We start from the raw sequence: 16,057 nt of genomic DNA on the forward strand, positions 1-16,057 counted from the left end.
ATATTTAAAGGTTTCTTGAAGTATAATCAACATATAATAAGCTACACATACTAAAATGAGTAATTAGATACATCTTGACATATTTATATAAATGTCTAACTTCTGCAAACCCAGATCTCTCAACTCCCTTTTTTTGTCAAAAAAAAAATCAAAGTGGACTTTTGGTATGTGAGTACCTACTTTCATGTAATTCACGATCTTAGCAAGAACACCAAACTTATATCCAGAGCTTCCCGATAGTGCTTTCAAGTTAAATGATCCATTGTTATGATCTGGAAATGAAGTTCAAAAGAATTATTATAACAATTTCATATAATGTACTATTTATGACTTAGGAATAAAAATGATTTTAAGTTTGGTAAAAAAAAACAAAGCATAGACAGAGTCTACCTTAAAAATGGAAGATTAGGGGTGATAGTGATAGTCTGTACTGAGCAAGTACATGTCCTGGGTCCATTGCCACCACTGCCATGATGAGAACAACTTATTTTTTTAACCACAAACAAAAATGAATCATAAAAATGAGGTAACCCCAACTGAAAGTAAGAAAGGAAAGAAATCAATGTTTCTCTCTTTCATGGAATTAATATGTGAAGGGTTTAAATCTCTTGCTGTTTAAAGATTTGCAGCTTCCTGAGAAATGGAGCCACTGAGGTCTGGGATGCCTCTCGGGAAGTTCCCTATGCATATAAAGGCAATGAGTGGGTTGGCTATGACAATGTCAGGAGCTTCGATGTCAAGGTAAGGTCAGCTCCTTGGATTTGCTGACATCACAGCACCAAGGCTCAGGAAATCAAATTAACCTTACACCTTCTCTCTTTAAACAGGCTCAGTGGCTTAAGCAGAACAATTTTGGAGGTGCCATGATCTGGGCCATTGATCTTGATGACTTCACTGGCTCTTTCTGGACCAGGGCAAATTCCCAATGACCTCTACTCTTAACAAATCCCTGGGTGTGTCCACAAGTAAGTGACGACCTGAGTATGCAGATGGCGTGTTTCTAATGTCCCTTTATCAATATAAAGGCAGGCTTGAATGCTCATCCCCGCTGCATGGGGTAAACTCTTTCCAATCCATTCCCTTATTCTTGCCCAGGTGACCTTTCCTAAATCTCAACTTCTAAGGGAATTTTGGGAAACCAGACCTAACGTTGGAGTGTGTGGGAAAAATTTCCTAGTACTTCAAAGTTTGTAAGAGTCTGCAGAAATTGTGCTTATCTTTAGCATACAAATCTCTGTGTGTTGCGGGAGATCCTTCTGCTTCTCCAGCCAATAGCCGCTGAGATACCAGCCCATCGGGGCGTAGTCTTTCTCATTAAAAAAGCGGCTACTTCCCACCTCTCTCCCTCTTTGCTTCCTGCTCTGTTTCCGGCGACTAGACTCCTTCCTGATTGTGCAGAGGGCTGTTGTCTGGGACGGTTATCTGTAAGTTTTTTCCCCTTTAAATAAATACCCCCTATTAATCATAATTCCAAACTGGTGTGGCATTGTTTGTGACTTATGCTTTCATCTGTGTGTGTCCGTTAATGAGTGTGTGTGTCCCTCATTCAATGTCCTTCTTAGCCTCCTGGAAGAACTAACAGGAAGCCATGCCAGTGCTCTTATTTATTCACCTCTCAGGGAATGTCTCCATTTCCCTGTTTCTAGATTTTTTCCCTCAAAGCTATTATATTCAGATCTTCAAAACATTTGCATGTGTTAATTATTGAATGCCTTAGATGACAAAGGAGACACAAATGAAAAGTAGGAGTTGATCCACACTTTTTCTTATTTCCTGATACGGAATCGTCTTTGAGTCTCTTCAGTTGTGAGATTGCCGCTAATTGCATCTTCTCCTGGGAATGATGTAGCTAGTTTTCTTTGCTTCCACTTGAAGTTCATGGCCACAGCATGACCACCCCTTTACTCTCTCTATTTTTATATTTTAGGTTGCACAGCCCCTGATGTGCCCACTGAGCCTACGGAGCCAGTGACTTCTCCAGGAATCAGAAGCGGGAGTGGGAGTGGGAACTCTGGAGGAAGCTCTGAAGGCAGCGGAATTACAGCTGATGGCCTGTACCCTGTGGTCAATGACAGACATGCCTTCTGGCACTGCTCCCACGGAATCACATACCAGCAGCAATGTCCGACAGGCCTTGTCTTTGATACCAGCTATAATTGCTGCAACTGGCCATGAACCTGACTCTGTCCCGCTTTTCCAAACTTCTGTATTTTCCACTATGCCTTGCCAAAGATATCTTGCTTCCATCTAAAGCTATGTAATAAAATCAGCTGCCAAAACATGGGTTTCCTTAATTTTTATGATTTAGTGGAAAACTTTTCTCCATTTAAAATATCAGCTGTGTGTTTGGGGGGGGGAGAGAGAGAAAGAGAGAGAGAGAGAGGAATTGAGGAGAAGAATGTGATAACATGTTGCTGCCAAGAATACTACATTTTTCTTCCCTCCCTTGTTAATGTGTGTGATAGCTTAGACTCTGGAAGACATCTGAAGCTTGGTGATGGGCCAGTAGCCTAGTGACCATTTTTCCAACTCTAGAGGATTCACAGTGCTGTTTGCATTGCTGAGGAATGATTCAAGACTTTCTCCTATTACTGTTGGGGATATGTTGCTGTTCTAGCATCCCTAGAGTTGGAAACAGTGGCTAGATACATGCCATGGACTTCTCTTTGATGTCTGCCTAACAAAGAGACTTGCAGGTGCCTTTATCAAGAGTATCAAACTAACTCCTAATTATTTACTGTCTCTCTAAAGCTTCACCAGAGAAGCTTTGTTCAGCAGTAAATGGCAGTTAACACAAAGACTGGTCAATATGTAGAAAATAAGAAACTGTGGAATGCTTATCCCTAAATGAGATATCTACATCACACCCTGAGACTCAGGGAGAGAAAAAACCCCCCATACCTTTGTTGGTAGGATTGAAACCTGTATCACCACTAGAGAAATCAGTGTGGAGAACTCTCAAAATGTTGGAAGCAAATCTACCATTGACCTATACATAGCACTCCTTGTCATATGCCCAGAGGACTTGACATTTATTTTTTTAGCCATGTACATTTTTTCTTTATGTCCAATAGTTAGGAAATGGAAACAACCTAAATGCCCTTCAACTGATGGATGGATAATGAAAATTTGGAACATATATCTCATGTAATACTATTCATCTGCTGAAGAAAAATGAAATTATGAACTTTGAAGATAAATGGAGGGAACTAGGAAGGACCATATTGTGTGAGGCAACCCAGAACAAGAAAGACAAACATTGCATGTTCTCTTCTATTGGAGACTTCCAGCTCCAAATCTTCAGATACATATATATCTTAGGTAACAGCAAAAACTAGAAAGGTAAAAGGGTACCACTTCTGGGGTCACAGGGTTGGGGAGCAATAGAGAATGGTATAGTAGGGTACAAGAGAAATGGGGAGAAATGAGGACTCTAATTAGAAAAAGGGGGATGGAAATAAATACAGAATAATGAGGATAAAATAATGTTAACAATGTCTGAAAAAGTCATAATGATTAATACTATCAACTATTTACCTAGAATTCTTATAATAGACACATCTGTGGACAAATATATGAATAAATTTATAGATATAAGTGTACATATATTTATAAAAAATTCTCAACTTGTCTGACAATGCTTCTTCTAAAACCCCAAGAAATTCTAATAAAAACCCCAGCACCAGGCATGAGCAGTGCTCTTTTGAGTTGTTAGTCAGGGTTGTCTAAGAGACTCACAAAATATTATATGCTACTGCTATTGTCTTTGTTGCCCCACAAGAGGGGTAAAGTAAGTCCCTGTTGCTGAAGACATTGTACACATCCGACACAGGACACATAGGCTCCTGAACTGCAACTCACCTGAGTGTCTCCTTCCAGAGGACTAGCTTATATTGTACCAGAAGATGCCATACAAGCCTCCAAATGGCACAATAACCAACTGCAACACCTATGAATCATAACAATGACCAACATTGTACAATAACCATAAGGTGCGGTAGTAGCATGCATATCTTGGTAGTACTAATAGCTCTTTACTTGGCCTTAAGGTCCACCCAACATGAGGGAAACAATTCTTGGTACTAGTTTAGTACCAACTGTCTAGTGCTAGTGAATTCATGGATCCTGGAGGAGAAACTTCTACCACCACATTACTAATCAGTAAATTCCTAACTGCATTCTAAATATTTGTTTTTGTACATACAGATAAGTGTAGTTCTCACCCTTTAACACAGAAAGTTTTCTTTGCAGCACTAGGAGCCTATTACAGAAGTCTACAACCGATTAAAATGTAGAGTTATGGAACCCAGACTCAATGGATATATCTACCAAAGGATTTCTGAACCCAAGTCTTATTGATCATTTCAGAAGAGTTAGTGGAAAGATTTAAGAGCCAGTGGATCAAGTGGCTTGCTGTGAGACTGTGTCTTCTAGTAATTTCAGAAGTTACACCTACAGTCTTACTTACATGATGGCCAAAACATGAGTTGAACTAGGACAACAACAATGGACATGCCAAAGTGGAAAGGCAAAAGCCTATGGTACCTCTAAACAGCATAAAACACTATAAAATGTAAGGGATGCTAAAAGTAGGGGGAATAGTCTTTTCCAGGGAGGAGCACCCAAATTATTTATCAAATGCCAAATAGTACTGAAAACATACATGTAATTGCATTATGTAGACTGAGCAGCTTATACTCAGTAATTTATATGTTTTTATACACACATATATGTCATACAACAATTAATAAAAAGAGTACATTTTAAAGACAGCAATGAGGGGTATATAGTAGGATTTGAAAGATAGAGGGAAAGGTGAAAATGATGTAATAATATTATTTCTCAAAATAAAAGAAAAACACTATTTTGAGATTCCATCTCACCACACTTACCATGGCTAGCATATAGAAAACAATTGACAAGAAATGCTGAATATAATGTGTGCAAAGAGCAACCATTATACACTGTTGGTAAGGAACACAAACTGAATCATCCACAATGTAACTCAATATGTAGATTTTCAAAAAAAAGGTAAAAACAGAACTATGATATAACTCAACCTCACCACCAGACACACACCCAAAAGATTCAGTCGTACTGCAGAGACATGCCCATTCTCATTATTTCTCTATTTAAAGAAGGTTGGAAATGAAATCAGCCTAGATGTCCACCAGCCGAAAAATGGATAATAAAAATGTGGTGCATATAATGGAGTATTTGTAGAGACATGCATATAGCAGGAAAATATCGTAGTTAATCTAGGTCCAGAGTCATGAATGCCACCTGTTTCTCTCATACACAGATTTCACCTTTTGATTTTTATATTTGTTCATTTAACATGACTGTTTAGAGAGGCCAGGAAGCTCTAAAGGGCCTCTTGGGGTTGGGAAAAGTCCTTAGAAGTAGATAAGCACATATAGTAGAACACATGTGTTACAGAAGCACAGAGAGAAATTCTGCAAATAGATAGGTTTAAACTAGAATGATGTGGGGCACGAGTCTGAGAATATAATGTATGTGGTGTTTGTGGGGGCATACATAGGAGAGAAGCACAAAACAAGATTTAGGATGTATGAAAAACCACCTGGAAATATATTACTTTGCAAACTAATAAACATGATTTTTTAAGGAAAGAGTTTGAAATCAGGTGTGTGTGGATGATGCTTCCAGAAGCCATAGTTATATAAACAAAAATTCCAGGGCTAAGCATGGGATACCTGGGTATGGATGTTAATTAGGAAGGTCCTGGTAGTTCCCCGAACAATTTAAGTTTTTGCAATTGCTCTTGGATAGTTAGACCTTATTTCTGAAGGAGCTAGTCCATTATACCTTATTGCTGAGAAACTAGATAATTTGACCCTATTGTTGAATGAACTGGATAGTTAGACTCTGTCGCTGAAGGACTAGATAGTTAGACCCTATTGCTGTAGACACTAGTTAGAAATTTTTTGCTGAAAAAAAAAACTAGATACTTAGACCCTATTGTTGAAGGAGGTAGACCATATTGCTGGAGAAACTATATAGTTAGACTTGGAGACGTCAAGTTGGAACTCATGTGAATGTTTTCACTTTTTATGTTGTGGAAGGTGCTGTGTAGGCTTCTGGTGAAGAAGAGCCAATCATTTTACAAGGCAAGAGATAAGGTGCACTATTATACTGATGTGTCAGGCAAGATGCTCTTATTGGTAGAGCAGTGAAGTGACTGCCATGGAAGTAACCAAAAGCTTTGTGGTCGGATATGAGGGCTTTTAGCCAGAGGGAATTTATATCTAGTGCTTTAAATATATCGACTTAAGAGCTTGGAGAACATATTTTTATTGTTCTGCAAAATACAAATGGTGTCAAACTGCCTTCTATATATTTATAAGTATATATTAGTGTTATTTTTAGGAATAGTGGATACATCTTGGCTAAAGAAGAAGCTGACTAGGAATGATCAATCAGAATTAATTTCCAATCCCTAAAGTCTTGAACCAATTTTTTTAAAATAATTATTGCTTGAAGGCAATCATAAGAACAGATATGGGCAGAATATTTAGGAAGCATCTCCAAAAGGGGTAAAGTTTTTCAGGTACTTACTGTACATTTTACATGTGGAATCTCCATGAAAGCGAGATTTTAAAAACAGCAATAATTCCCAAAGATTTTCAGTGTTTACTTTGCAATACGATCCTTCTTTAGTGCCAGGTACAAAATATCCACAAAATGAAACTTAACTTCAGTATATGAAGAGGTGTTTGTCTACACAGGGAAGTGCCAAAAAAGGTATTAAGTCTAAAGGTCACATTTAATGGATGTCCTACATGTCCTTCCTAAAGGAGACATGGTGCTATTCATTTGACAAGAGGAAGGAAAGGTGATGACATGGATGACAGAATTAAGCAACCAAATCTGATGAAGAGATCTGTGAATTTAATGATTAGTAATGTACACATCTTGGATAAACACTGTCCATTTAGAAACCCCTGTGATAAGTGGGCACTCAGATGGTATAAAAAGCCATTTGTGGCCTGCTTGAGCAGTACTGAAGGCACCATGGCCAAGTTCATTCTTGTTGCTGGTGAGTCTGTAGCCTTGCCTTGTGTCTGTCTTTCTCAGGCTCTCATAACCATTACACTACACGTCTATTCTTTTCCTTCCTTTCTTCTCACTGCAAGTGTTCTTCTTTCATACAATCAGTCTTTCCCTCGTTTTCAAAGCTCATGCTACTAGCATGGCCATAAAAGCAAGTGTCACTAACTTTCAGTAATTGTCTTTCTCTTTCCTGTCCCATCCAGTCATTTTTTTCCACACTTCTCTCCCTGCGCCACCTGTTTTAAATGATATTATGCTCATTTATTTCTTTCTGACTTGGAACTAACTCCTTTAGAGGTAAAAATAGCAGGAATTCACATAGAGCCAAGCAAGTTGTCTTTGCTTTGCTTTTTTTTTCAGGATTATTTCTTATCTATGCTTTATAGTCTTGGTTAGGTGATGATGACATACGTGTTCCTCTGAGACTTTCAATCCAAGTGGTGGATGAAATAATTGTTTAGACCCAGTTCCCATCTAAAACTTGCTATCTGCTTTAAATTTGTGCTTTAGAAACTTTATTTTTTTTCAAAGACTTTTCAAAGGGATACTGAAGCCTAACATATAAAAGAAGCAGTGGCCCACTTCTCTTGACAGTGTTCAAGCTTGTGGTTCCAGTACTCAGGCGACACAGGCAGGAGGTTCTCCATGTCAAGGCCAGATTAGCTATGGAGTGAGATGATGCCTAAAAGAAAGTGCTCTATTGAAGCCAAGGAGCAGCTTCTGGAGGCTTCCATCATACATTCTCTAGGAAAACTTCTCTGAAGATGCTGCTAACATATTCCTGCTGCTCGACTCACTTCTTTGGAGGATGTCTTATCTCTTGAAGTCCTGAGCTCATATCAGCTCTGGAAATGAGGCACATCTGATGCATGGCCACTGAGTGCAGTGAATTTGGAACAATTTCAGTCAGCCCTGCTTTGTAGATAGTAGATTTCATACTTACAAAAGTTATGACCCAGAATGGAGAAAAAGGTAAAGGGTATTTTTGATCAACTGGTAAAGTGTTTTCAAAGAATGTTTATTGGAAAGATCACCTATTTACACAAGTTACAACACATGGCAAGCAGGATGAACCATAAGGCTCTAGAGTTATATCTGAGAGGATTCAGGCAGCTGGTTCAGAATACATATGTATTTTTTCTCCCTAGGTCTGGCCCTTCTGCTGAATGCTCATCTGGGTAAGTCACTAATTCAATGTTTTATTTTTTTAAACAGTAGTTTTGTTTTAATGAAATGAATCATACACTTCCAGGTTGATTCAGAAATCACACTCCCAGTGAAGCAGAACTTTGCGTTAACAAAGAGATGCATAAACAAATGTTTATAGCAGCTTTGTCCATAATTGCTCCAAATTGGAAACAATCCAAATACTCTCTAGAGTGGATGGAGGCAAAGAATAGTATATTATACATCACAAGAATGGAAAACCACTCAGCTGTAAAACTAGACAAATTAAAGCTTTGTCTAGTAACAGAAAAATTATGCAAACATAAGATGCATTATATCACAGGAAGGAAGCTATATTCAAAGACTATGCATTCATGATTCCAGGTTAGCTGTGACTCAGGAACCCAGGCTAAAGAGAGCTGAGCTGGCAGGTTTGGGAGGAGGAAATTAGGACAATAAGAGTTGATGGAATCTTTAATTCCTGACTGTCATGGTAAAGTAAAGAAGTTACCCTGGACAAAGTTCCCATTCCTCGTCTGTTCCATCTCCCGCCAGGCATCATTCAATGGCATACAGCTCAAGACTAATTCAATGTTTTATTGTTGACAAAATGATTAACTACCCTAAAACTCAAACACCTGAATTTACATAAAGTGATTTTCTGATTAATATAATTAAAAATACACTGTTGAAGTCAGTCTTCTTTCTTTGTGGGACCACCAGCTCCCCAATATTGAAACTGAGAGTTATTATTAATTATGGGAGCTTGGCCTTTTGCTTAGGCTTATTACCAAGTAATTCTATAACTTAAATTAACCTGTTTTTATTAATCTACATTCTATATGTGGCTTTTACCTGTCTCTCCTTCTGTATGCCTGACCCATTCCTCAACTCACTGGCATTGCTCTTGCAGTTATATTCTAACGACCTGAGTTTCTCCTTTTGTCTAGAAGTCCTGCCTTTCCTTTCCGGTCTAGTTTTTGGACATTCAGATTTTTTATTAAAACAATCACAATGACACATCTTCAGACAGTGTACAAATATCCAACAGCACCCAGTGTTACTCTATTTGGGAAATAAGACATAAAACATAATAGAAAGGGAGAGATGGGTTTGTTTTGTGTGAGAGTAGACTTTTATCTCAGTCATTACTACTGAGAGTTATTAAATTCTCATTCACTGAGCTTCATGGGACCACTGGACTCGAAGGACTATAAGTATTCCATCTTAGAAGAAGTCTAAGATTTTCCAAACTCTCAAAAAGAATATAAACCATTTCTTAACTCATCTGCAGGAGTGCTCAACTAGTCACCTCCAGCTGGAGATCAGGCTTATGAGGTGGGTGGGTGGGGCATAAGCAAAGCCCAAACTTTCATCATAGTTAAATGATATCTATAATGGAGCATCATCCTTGTTTTTGACCACCACAGGGTCTGCCTACAATCTGGTATGCTACTTCTCCAACTGGGCCCAGTATCGGCCAGGCCCGGGTCATTTCACCCCTGATGACATCGACCCTTGCCTGTGTACTCACCTGATCTATGCTTTTGCTGGGATGCAGAACAATGAGATCACCACTATAGAATGGAATGATGTAGAGTTCTACAAAGCTTTCAATGGCCTCAAAAACAGGTAAAAGAAAGGGGTAAATATCTAAATTAGAATCATTTGGACCAGTTGTTGCCAAATCCCAGTTTCTTTGAAGATATTACTCAAAATTAACTAAAACAAGTCAACATTTATCGTCTATCTATCTATCTATCTATCTATCTATCTATCCATCCATCCATCTATCTATCCATCTATCTATCTATCATCTTTTACTTTTAAAAATTAATTTTAAGAATTTGTATAATGTAGTCAAATCACATCAGTACCTTCTCAATCCTCCTCAGATCTTTCTCTACCTACACAACTTTATTTTGGTTTTAAAATCATGTAGTCTAATTTGTGCTGTCCATATATTTTGAGTGTGTGGGAATTAACTGGAATAATGTTTGCCTACAAGGAGTCAACCACTCTCCCAGAACCTATCATTTGGCACCAGTGCTTCAGCTAGAGATGTGACCTTATGCCCACCTTCCCTTTCGGTGATGGGGTTTAGTCTGGCTTGAGATCTTGGATGTCTTGTGCAGGGTGTTCCACCTGCAGTGAAGTGTATTCATATGTGCAACTTCCCTGTTGTTTCTGGAAAACACTTTTTTTTTTTTTTTTACTGTAGTTCACCGTCTCTGCTTCTTTCTACCCCCTCTTCTGTGATATTTCCCTGTTTGATTTATGGCCTGGTCCACATGATCAAAGTCATAAAGGCATTATTGTCATGACCAAGAACCTGTGGATAGACAGGTTCTTTTGATTTCTTGCTGATACAAATGGTTTTCAAAATATGATACAATGGTATGAATTGTAGGCCCTATCTTGTAGAGATGAGCTCTGAACTCATTGTTTCTAACTCACTCAAAGTTTGTATTCCTTCCAACATCTCTTTAATCCTTTCTTCCCCTGATTAAACATTATAACTTAAGAATCATAGTTTTGCTTCATTTTATTATGTTTTATTTTGTCATGTTTAGCTATATTTTAGAAGCTTTTTTTTCTAACAATAGAAAGGGAGTGAATACAGAGAGAAGATTAAAGGTGGAGGAGTGGGAGTTGTTGAGTTGGGATAAACAATAATCAGGGTATATTGTATGAGAATGGAATCTATTTTCAATAAAATCAAAAAGGTAAAATTCTGCCATCTACTTCTATGAGTTCAAATATTTTAGATACTTCTTATAACTGGGATCTTGTATTATTTGTTAATCTGTGCCTTGTTAGTTTCAGTTAACATATCTTCAAAGTTAAAAATTTTGTTACAAATGGCTGATTTTATTCTTTTAAAGACTGAGTAACATAATTAATTACATAATTTTAAAAGTTTCATTCTTTTTTAGACATTTGCAGTGATTATGTATCTTAACTATCTAAGAACATTGCTACATTGAATATTGAAGTGCTATTATTGACAATATAGCTTATCTACTCTGGTTTTTGATAAAGTCTACCCTTAATACTGTTTAAGTTTGGATTTCTCTTATGAGTAATGGGCCAACTATTTTTATATATCTTTAGGAAATTTTTATTATTTTTTAAAATGTCTACTCATGGTCTTTTTCCTTTTACAATTAGGTTGTTTCCTTGGTATTGAGATGAGTTCTTGATATATTTGGGATAGCATCCTTAGCAAGATAAATAGTTTGCAGATATTTTCTCCAATTTATTAAGTTGAAAATCAGTTTATTCAAGATCCAGTCAATCACTCATGGGCATATACTCCATGAACTCTACATCTTACTTTGAGATATTTGCTTATCTGTTGTCACTGCTGTTCTATTCATAATAGGAAGAAATGGGAAGCAGCCTAGATGTCCATCAACAGATGAGTAGATAATAAAAACATTACACATTTATACAACATGGTATTATTAAAGTGTTAAGAAAAATGAAATTTGCAATGAATGGATGGAGTTAGAAACTATCATCCTGAGCAAGGTAACCCAGACCTAAAGATAATCATCACATATTTTCTCTTATATTTGGATGTTTGACTTTAAGCTTTGCATATGTGTGCTTCATCTGTATAGCCACAGAGAGTATCTAATTTAAAAGGGATCAGGCAAAAGAATACATTCTTCCAAAGAAAAGAAATTGAATATAGTTTTATAAAGAGATAAAAGGAATATAGAATAGGAAGATTAACTCTGGGAGCGGATAGTGGGCCAAATAAAGGAGAGAATAAGGGGAGTGACAACCTACATGAAAGGCTTTTTGACAAATCATATGGAAACTTACTACTATAGAGATTATATATATATATATTAGATTACACTATATATAAAGATATTTTTCTTTTAGTGAAGATAGATTCTTTTATTTTACAATATATCAAAATTATAGTTTCCCCTTTCTCTTCTCCTCCTCCTTTATCTGGCTAAAGGTGTTGAACAGTTGAGATATCATATGCCCCATTATTAGGAATCCTCATGAGGGTTATCCTTACAGATTTGAGGAAATTTTCATTTTATTAGGTTCCTACCCAATGACCCAAAATTCCCCTCCATCTTCTAACTGTGTTATTGGGACTTTTTTCTCCTACCAGTCAGGTCCCAAAGCATGGAGACTTTCTTAATTTTGCAAGCTCAGTCAATAGCTTAGGCTGAGTTCTAACTAGCTCCTAGAACTTAAATTATCCCATTTCTATTAATTTGCATGTTGCCACATGGCCCTTGGCTTGTTAACTCATCTACATAACTTTCTTACTCTGTGTCTGGCTGGTAACTCTTCCCTTCTTTATCCAAAAACTGTCTCTGCCCTGAAAATTCTGCCTGCCTGTTGGCCATTTAGCTTTTTATTAAACCGAGCACAGTGACATATCTATACACATATCTCACAACAGAGACTTCTCAATTATGAAAGCTTGGCCAAAAGCGTAGGCTTGCTTCTAACTAGCTCTTAGAACTTAAGCTAACCATTTCTACTAACTTAGGTGCTACCGCATAGCTCATGGCTTGTTACCTTATCTCCCTCATCACCTACTTCCTCTGTTTCTGGCTGGAAACTCCACCCTTCTTCTTCCCAAAGTTCTCTCTGCCCTGAAAATCCTGCCTAGCTATTGGTCACTTAGCTTTATATTAAACTATTTACAGTGACATATCTTTACACAGAGTAATCAAATATTTTGCAACACAGCTGTCTCTTCCCACACGCTTCCTCTCTACCCCACATCTCTCTTACATGATTTCCCCACTCCCATTTTCAACCTTAACCTGTCCACAAAACCTATTCTATTCTTCGGCTCAGGGAGATGCCTGCATCTACCGTAGAATCCTTTTCTTTACATAACCTCTCTGTGTCTATGGGCTATAGCATGGTTGTTATTTACTTAATTGCTAACATCCCCTTTTAAGTATATAAATCCCTTATTTGTCTTTGTGGGTCTGCATAATCAGTGCGATTTTTCTAGCTCCATCCATATGATGCACATGTTGTGTCCTTTTCCTAATTCCTTTATTCCATTGTAGTGGAGTAGCTTTAATTTTATGTAATTCTAGTGCTCATTTTGCTGTTCCTACTTGTGCAGGAGTCACAATGTGGCAGTTCCAGAACTCATCCCTCACAGAGATCAGTGCTTAGTGAATCTATCGTGGACCTCTCCTCATGTTCCCTATATTTCTTCTAGTAGTTTTATAGTTTTGAGTCTTATATTTAGTTCATTTTTTTTAATTTGGTAAGAGGGATGATTCAAATTAATTCTTCTGTTTGTGGGCAAGACTATATCTATTAAGCTCTGATACATGAGGGTGATGCTTCTGGTCCAGGAGCCTCAATTCAAGTACCAAGGATGTAGATAACTTTTCTGCATATTATTCTAATATTGCCTGCTGCAGTCAGTATTAATATAAACTACATTAAAATATTAAATTATTTTAAATAAAATAAAATTAAGTTAAATTAATAAAAAATTTAAAAATGTGTGTTTGATGATTTGTTCTTTTCTGTCTTTGTGTAATGACCCAGGAAACTCCAAATTATTTTTACACACTGCAAGAGGAAACAAGGAACAGAGGATTTTAAAATTAGACATGTTTGAGTTCAAGAATAGAAGAATTTGCTGTATTTTGATAGCATTCTTTTTGTTTTCTTTTAAAGTTTTTATTTTATTTTTATGTGTGTGTGTGTGTGTGTGTGTGTGTGTGTGTGTGTGTGCTTGTAATCCAGTCCAGGTGAATTGGGGAGTATATATATGACATTAGATTCCTTGGATTTGGAATTACAGGTCGTTAGTTGTGTTGTGAGTGCTGGAAAACTGGAGTTTGATTACTGCAATACCAACATGTGCTCATAATGTCTGAGCATCTTCTCCAGCCATTGGTTATTTGCATTAAAATTACGTGGGTATCTTGATTAAAATGTCTGTCTTCACCCTAAAGCAGAGGTTCTCAACCTGTGGCTTGCTATTCCCTTGAGAGTTGAATGCCCCTCTCACAGGGGTTTTCTTTTTATTGTTTTTCTTGAACTATACATTTTTCTTCACCCTTTCATTCCTCCCCTTCCCTTCTATCTTCTCACATCACCCCACACTGCCAAGTTACTCAGGAGATCTTGTCTTTTTATCCTTCCTATGCAGATCCATGTATGTCTCTCTTGGGGGTCCCCTTTGTTGTCTTCGTTCTCTGGGGTTGTGGGCTGTAGGTTGGTTTTTCTTAGCTTTCTGTACATAATATATTTGTCTTTCTGGGCCTGGTTTACCTCAGTCAGTATGACTTTTTCTAGATCCACCCATTTGCCTGCAAATTTCAAGATGTCATTATTTTTTACCGGTGTGTAGTACTCTATTGTGTAAATGTACCATATCTTCTTTATCCATTCTTCAGTTGAGGGGTACATAGGTTGTCTCCAGGTTCTGGCTATTATGAATAATATTGCTTTGAACACAGTTGAGTACTTGTCCTTGTTGTATGGTTGAGCATCCTTTGGGTATATATCCAACAACAGTACTGCTGGGTCTTGAGCTAGATTATTTCCTTATTTCCTGAGAAATTGCCATAGTGTTTCACAAAGTGGTTGAACAAGTTTTCACTTCCACCATCAATGGAGGAGCGGTCTTGACATAATTAGAAATACCAAATATTTTCACTACAGTTTATAATGGCAATATTACAGCTAAGAAGTAGCAATGAAATAACTTTATGTTTGGGCGTCACCCCAACATGAGGAACTGTTTTAAAGGGTCAGATCATTAGGAAGGTTGAGAAGCACTGTCCTAAAGTAATATTGTCAGAATCTTAGGAGAAAGGAAAATAAAGCTAGAGTTTTCATGTCCTCTCACCATCCTTGCACTTAATCTTATGATTCAGACATTTCATAATCACCATTCCCATTTATGTCTGTAAAGTCAAGTCAATTAATTTATATTAATTTTTACATAGTGTAATAAAGTAATTATACTTTAGCATTATTCAACACTTTATCTGATGAAACAGCAAGGAGGTAATTATGCTTTTAAGTTATATGTAGTACAAATACTGTTAGTACAAGACAATAAGACTGAAAAGTTGTTTAATTCTGATTTCTCTGAGGGGCTCTGACTTCATTTATGGTGGTAATAAAGTTTTAGTAGTGGAAGAAAATACCTCAAATAAATCTTCAGCAGACAGTACAACACCAACCCTACTCTGCATAGTTTTAGAAGACCCAATACTATAAAGAGCAATGCTATTTTAAATGGCAGGAACCATGAATTTAAAAATTTCTCTGTCTTGTTTTGCTTTAAAGGAATAGCAAATTGAAAACCCTCTTGGCCATTGGAGGCTGGAACTTTGGATCTGCCTCGTAAGTTTTCTTTAGATAAACAATTGTTCATTAAAAGCAATGTAGTTCAAGCATGGTCCTTGTCTTTTTAGATTTCAAAACTCCAGATGCAAATTAAGGGCCTCCATTAAATTAAGGTCTAACTTAATAAATTACCATGCAAGTTCATTAATTATTATCAGAAAATTTTAGGATGATTGTTGTGGCTTTCCTAGGGTTAAATTTGGATGGATACTTTGGGATGCTTTAGTTGCTTGCTTTGGAAAAAGCCTCTTCATAAAGTATATTGAAGACACAAGGTCTGATGAAGGTTGTGTGTATCTTTTGTCTGTCTTCCTTAAAAAGAAAAAGGAGATCACATATGTGAAGAAGACTTACTTGAATACACATGAACTGGGGGCTTTATGAAGACACAACATTGTCTGTGAACTAAGTTGGTTAAGTATTGAAAACAATAGGACCA

The 16,057-nt window shown here is 37.0% G+C and overlaps 2 protein-coding genes across 2 annotated transcripts in view; both read left to right on the plus strand.

The window, feature by feature from the left end:
* LOC126493842 (acidic mammalian chitinase-like) overlaps window positions 1–2,175 on the plus strand; it is a 109,886-nt gene extending 107,711 nt beyond the window's left edge. Inside the window, 4 exon segments of the mRNA XM_050130970.1 lie at window positions 622–741; window positions 828–903; window positions 906–965; window positions 1,928–2,175. Coding sequence (XP_049986927.1) covers window positions 622–741; window positions 828–903; window positions 906–965; window positions 1,928–2,175 — 504 coding nt within the window.
* Window positions 2,176–7,035: 4,860 nt separating this feature from the next.
* The window catches only part of LOC126493832 (acidic mammalian chitinase-like), a 16,041-nt gene continuing 7,019 nt past the window's right edge, over window positions 7,036–16,057 (plus strand). The window contains exons 1-4 of the mRNA XM_050130962.1: window positions 7,036–7,060; window positions 8,223–8,252; window positions 9,672–9,873; window positions 15,559–15,615. Coding sequence (XP_049986919.1) covers window positions 7,036–7,060; window positions 8,223–8,252; window positions 9,672–9,873; window positions 15,559–15,615 — 314 coding nt within the window. The remainder of the gene's footprint in view (window positions 7,061–8,222; window positions 8,253–9,671; window positions 9,874–15,558; window positions 15,616–16,057) is intronic.

The sequence above is a fragment of the Alexandromys fortis genome, unplaced genomic scaffold (genome assembly GCF_014885135.2).
Source record: "Alexandromys fortis isolate MF-2015 unplaced genomic scaffold, M_Fortis_MF-2015_v1.1 scaffold_356, whole genome shotgun sequence".
Taxonomy (NCBI): Eukaryota; Metazoa; Chordata; class Mammalia; order Rodentia; family Cricetidae; genus Alexandromys; species Alexandromys fortis.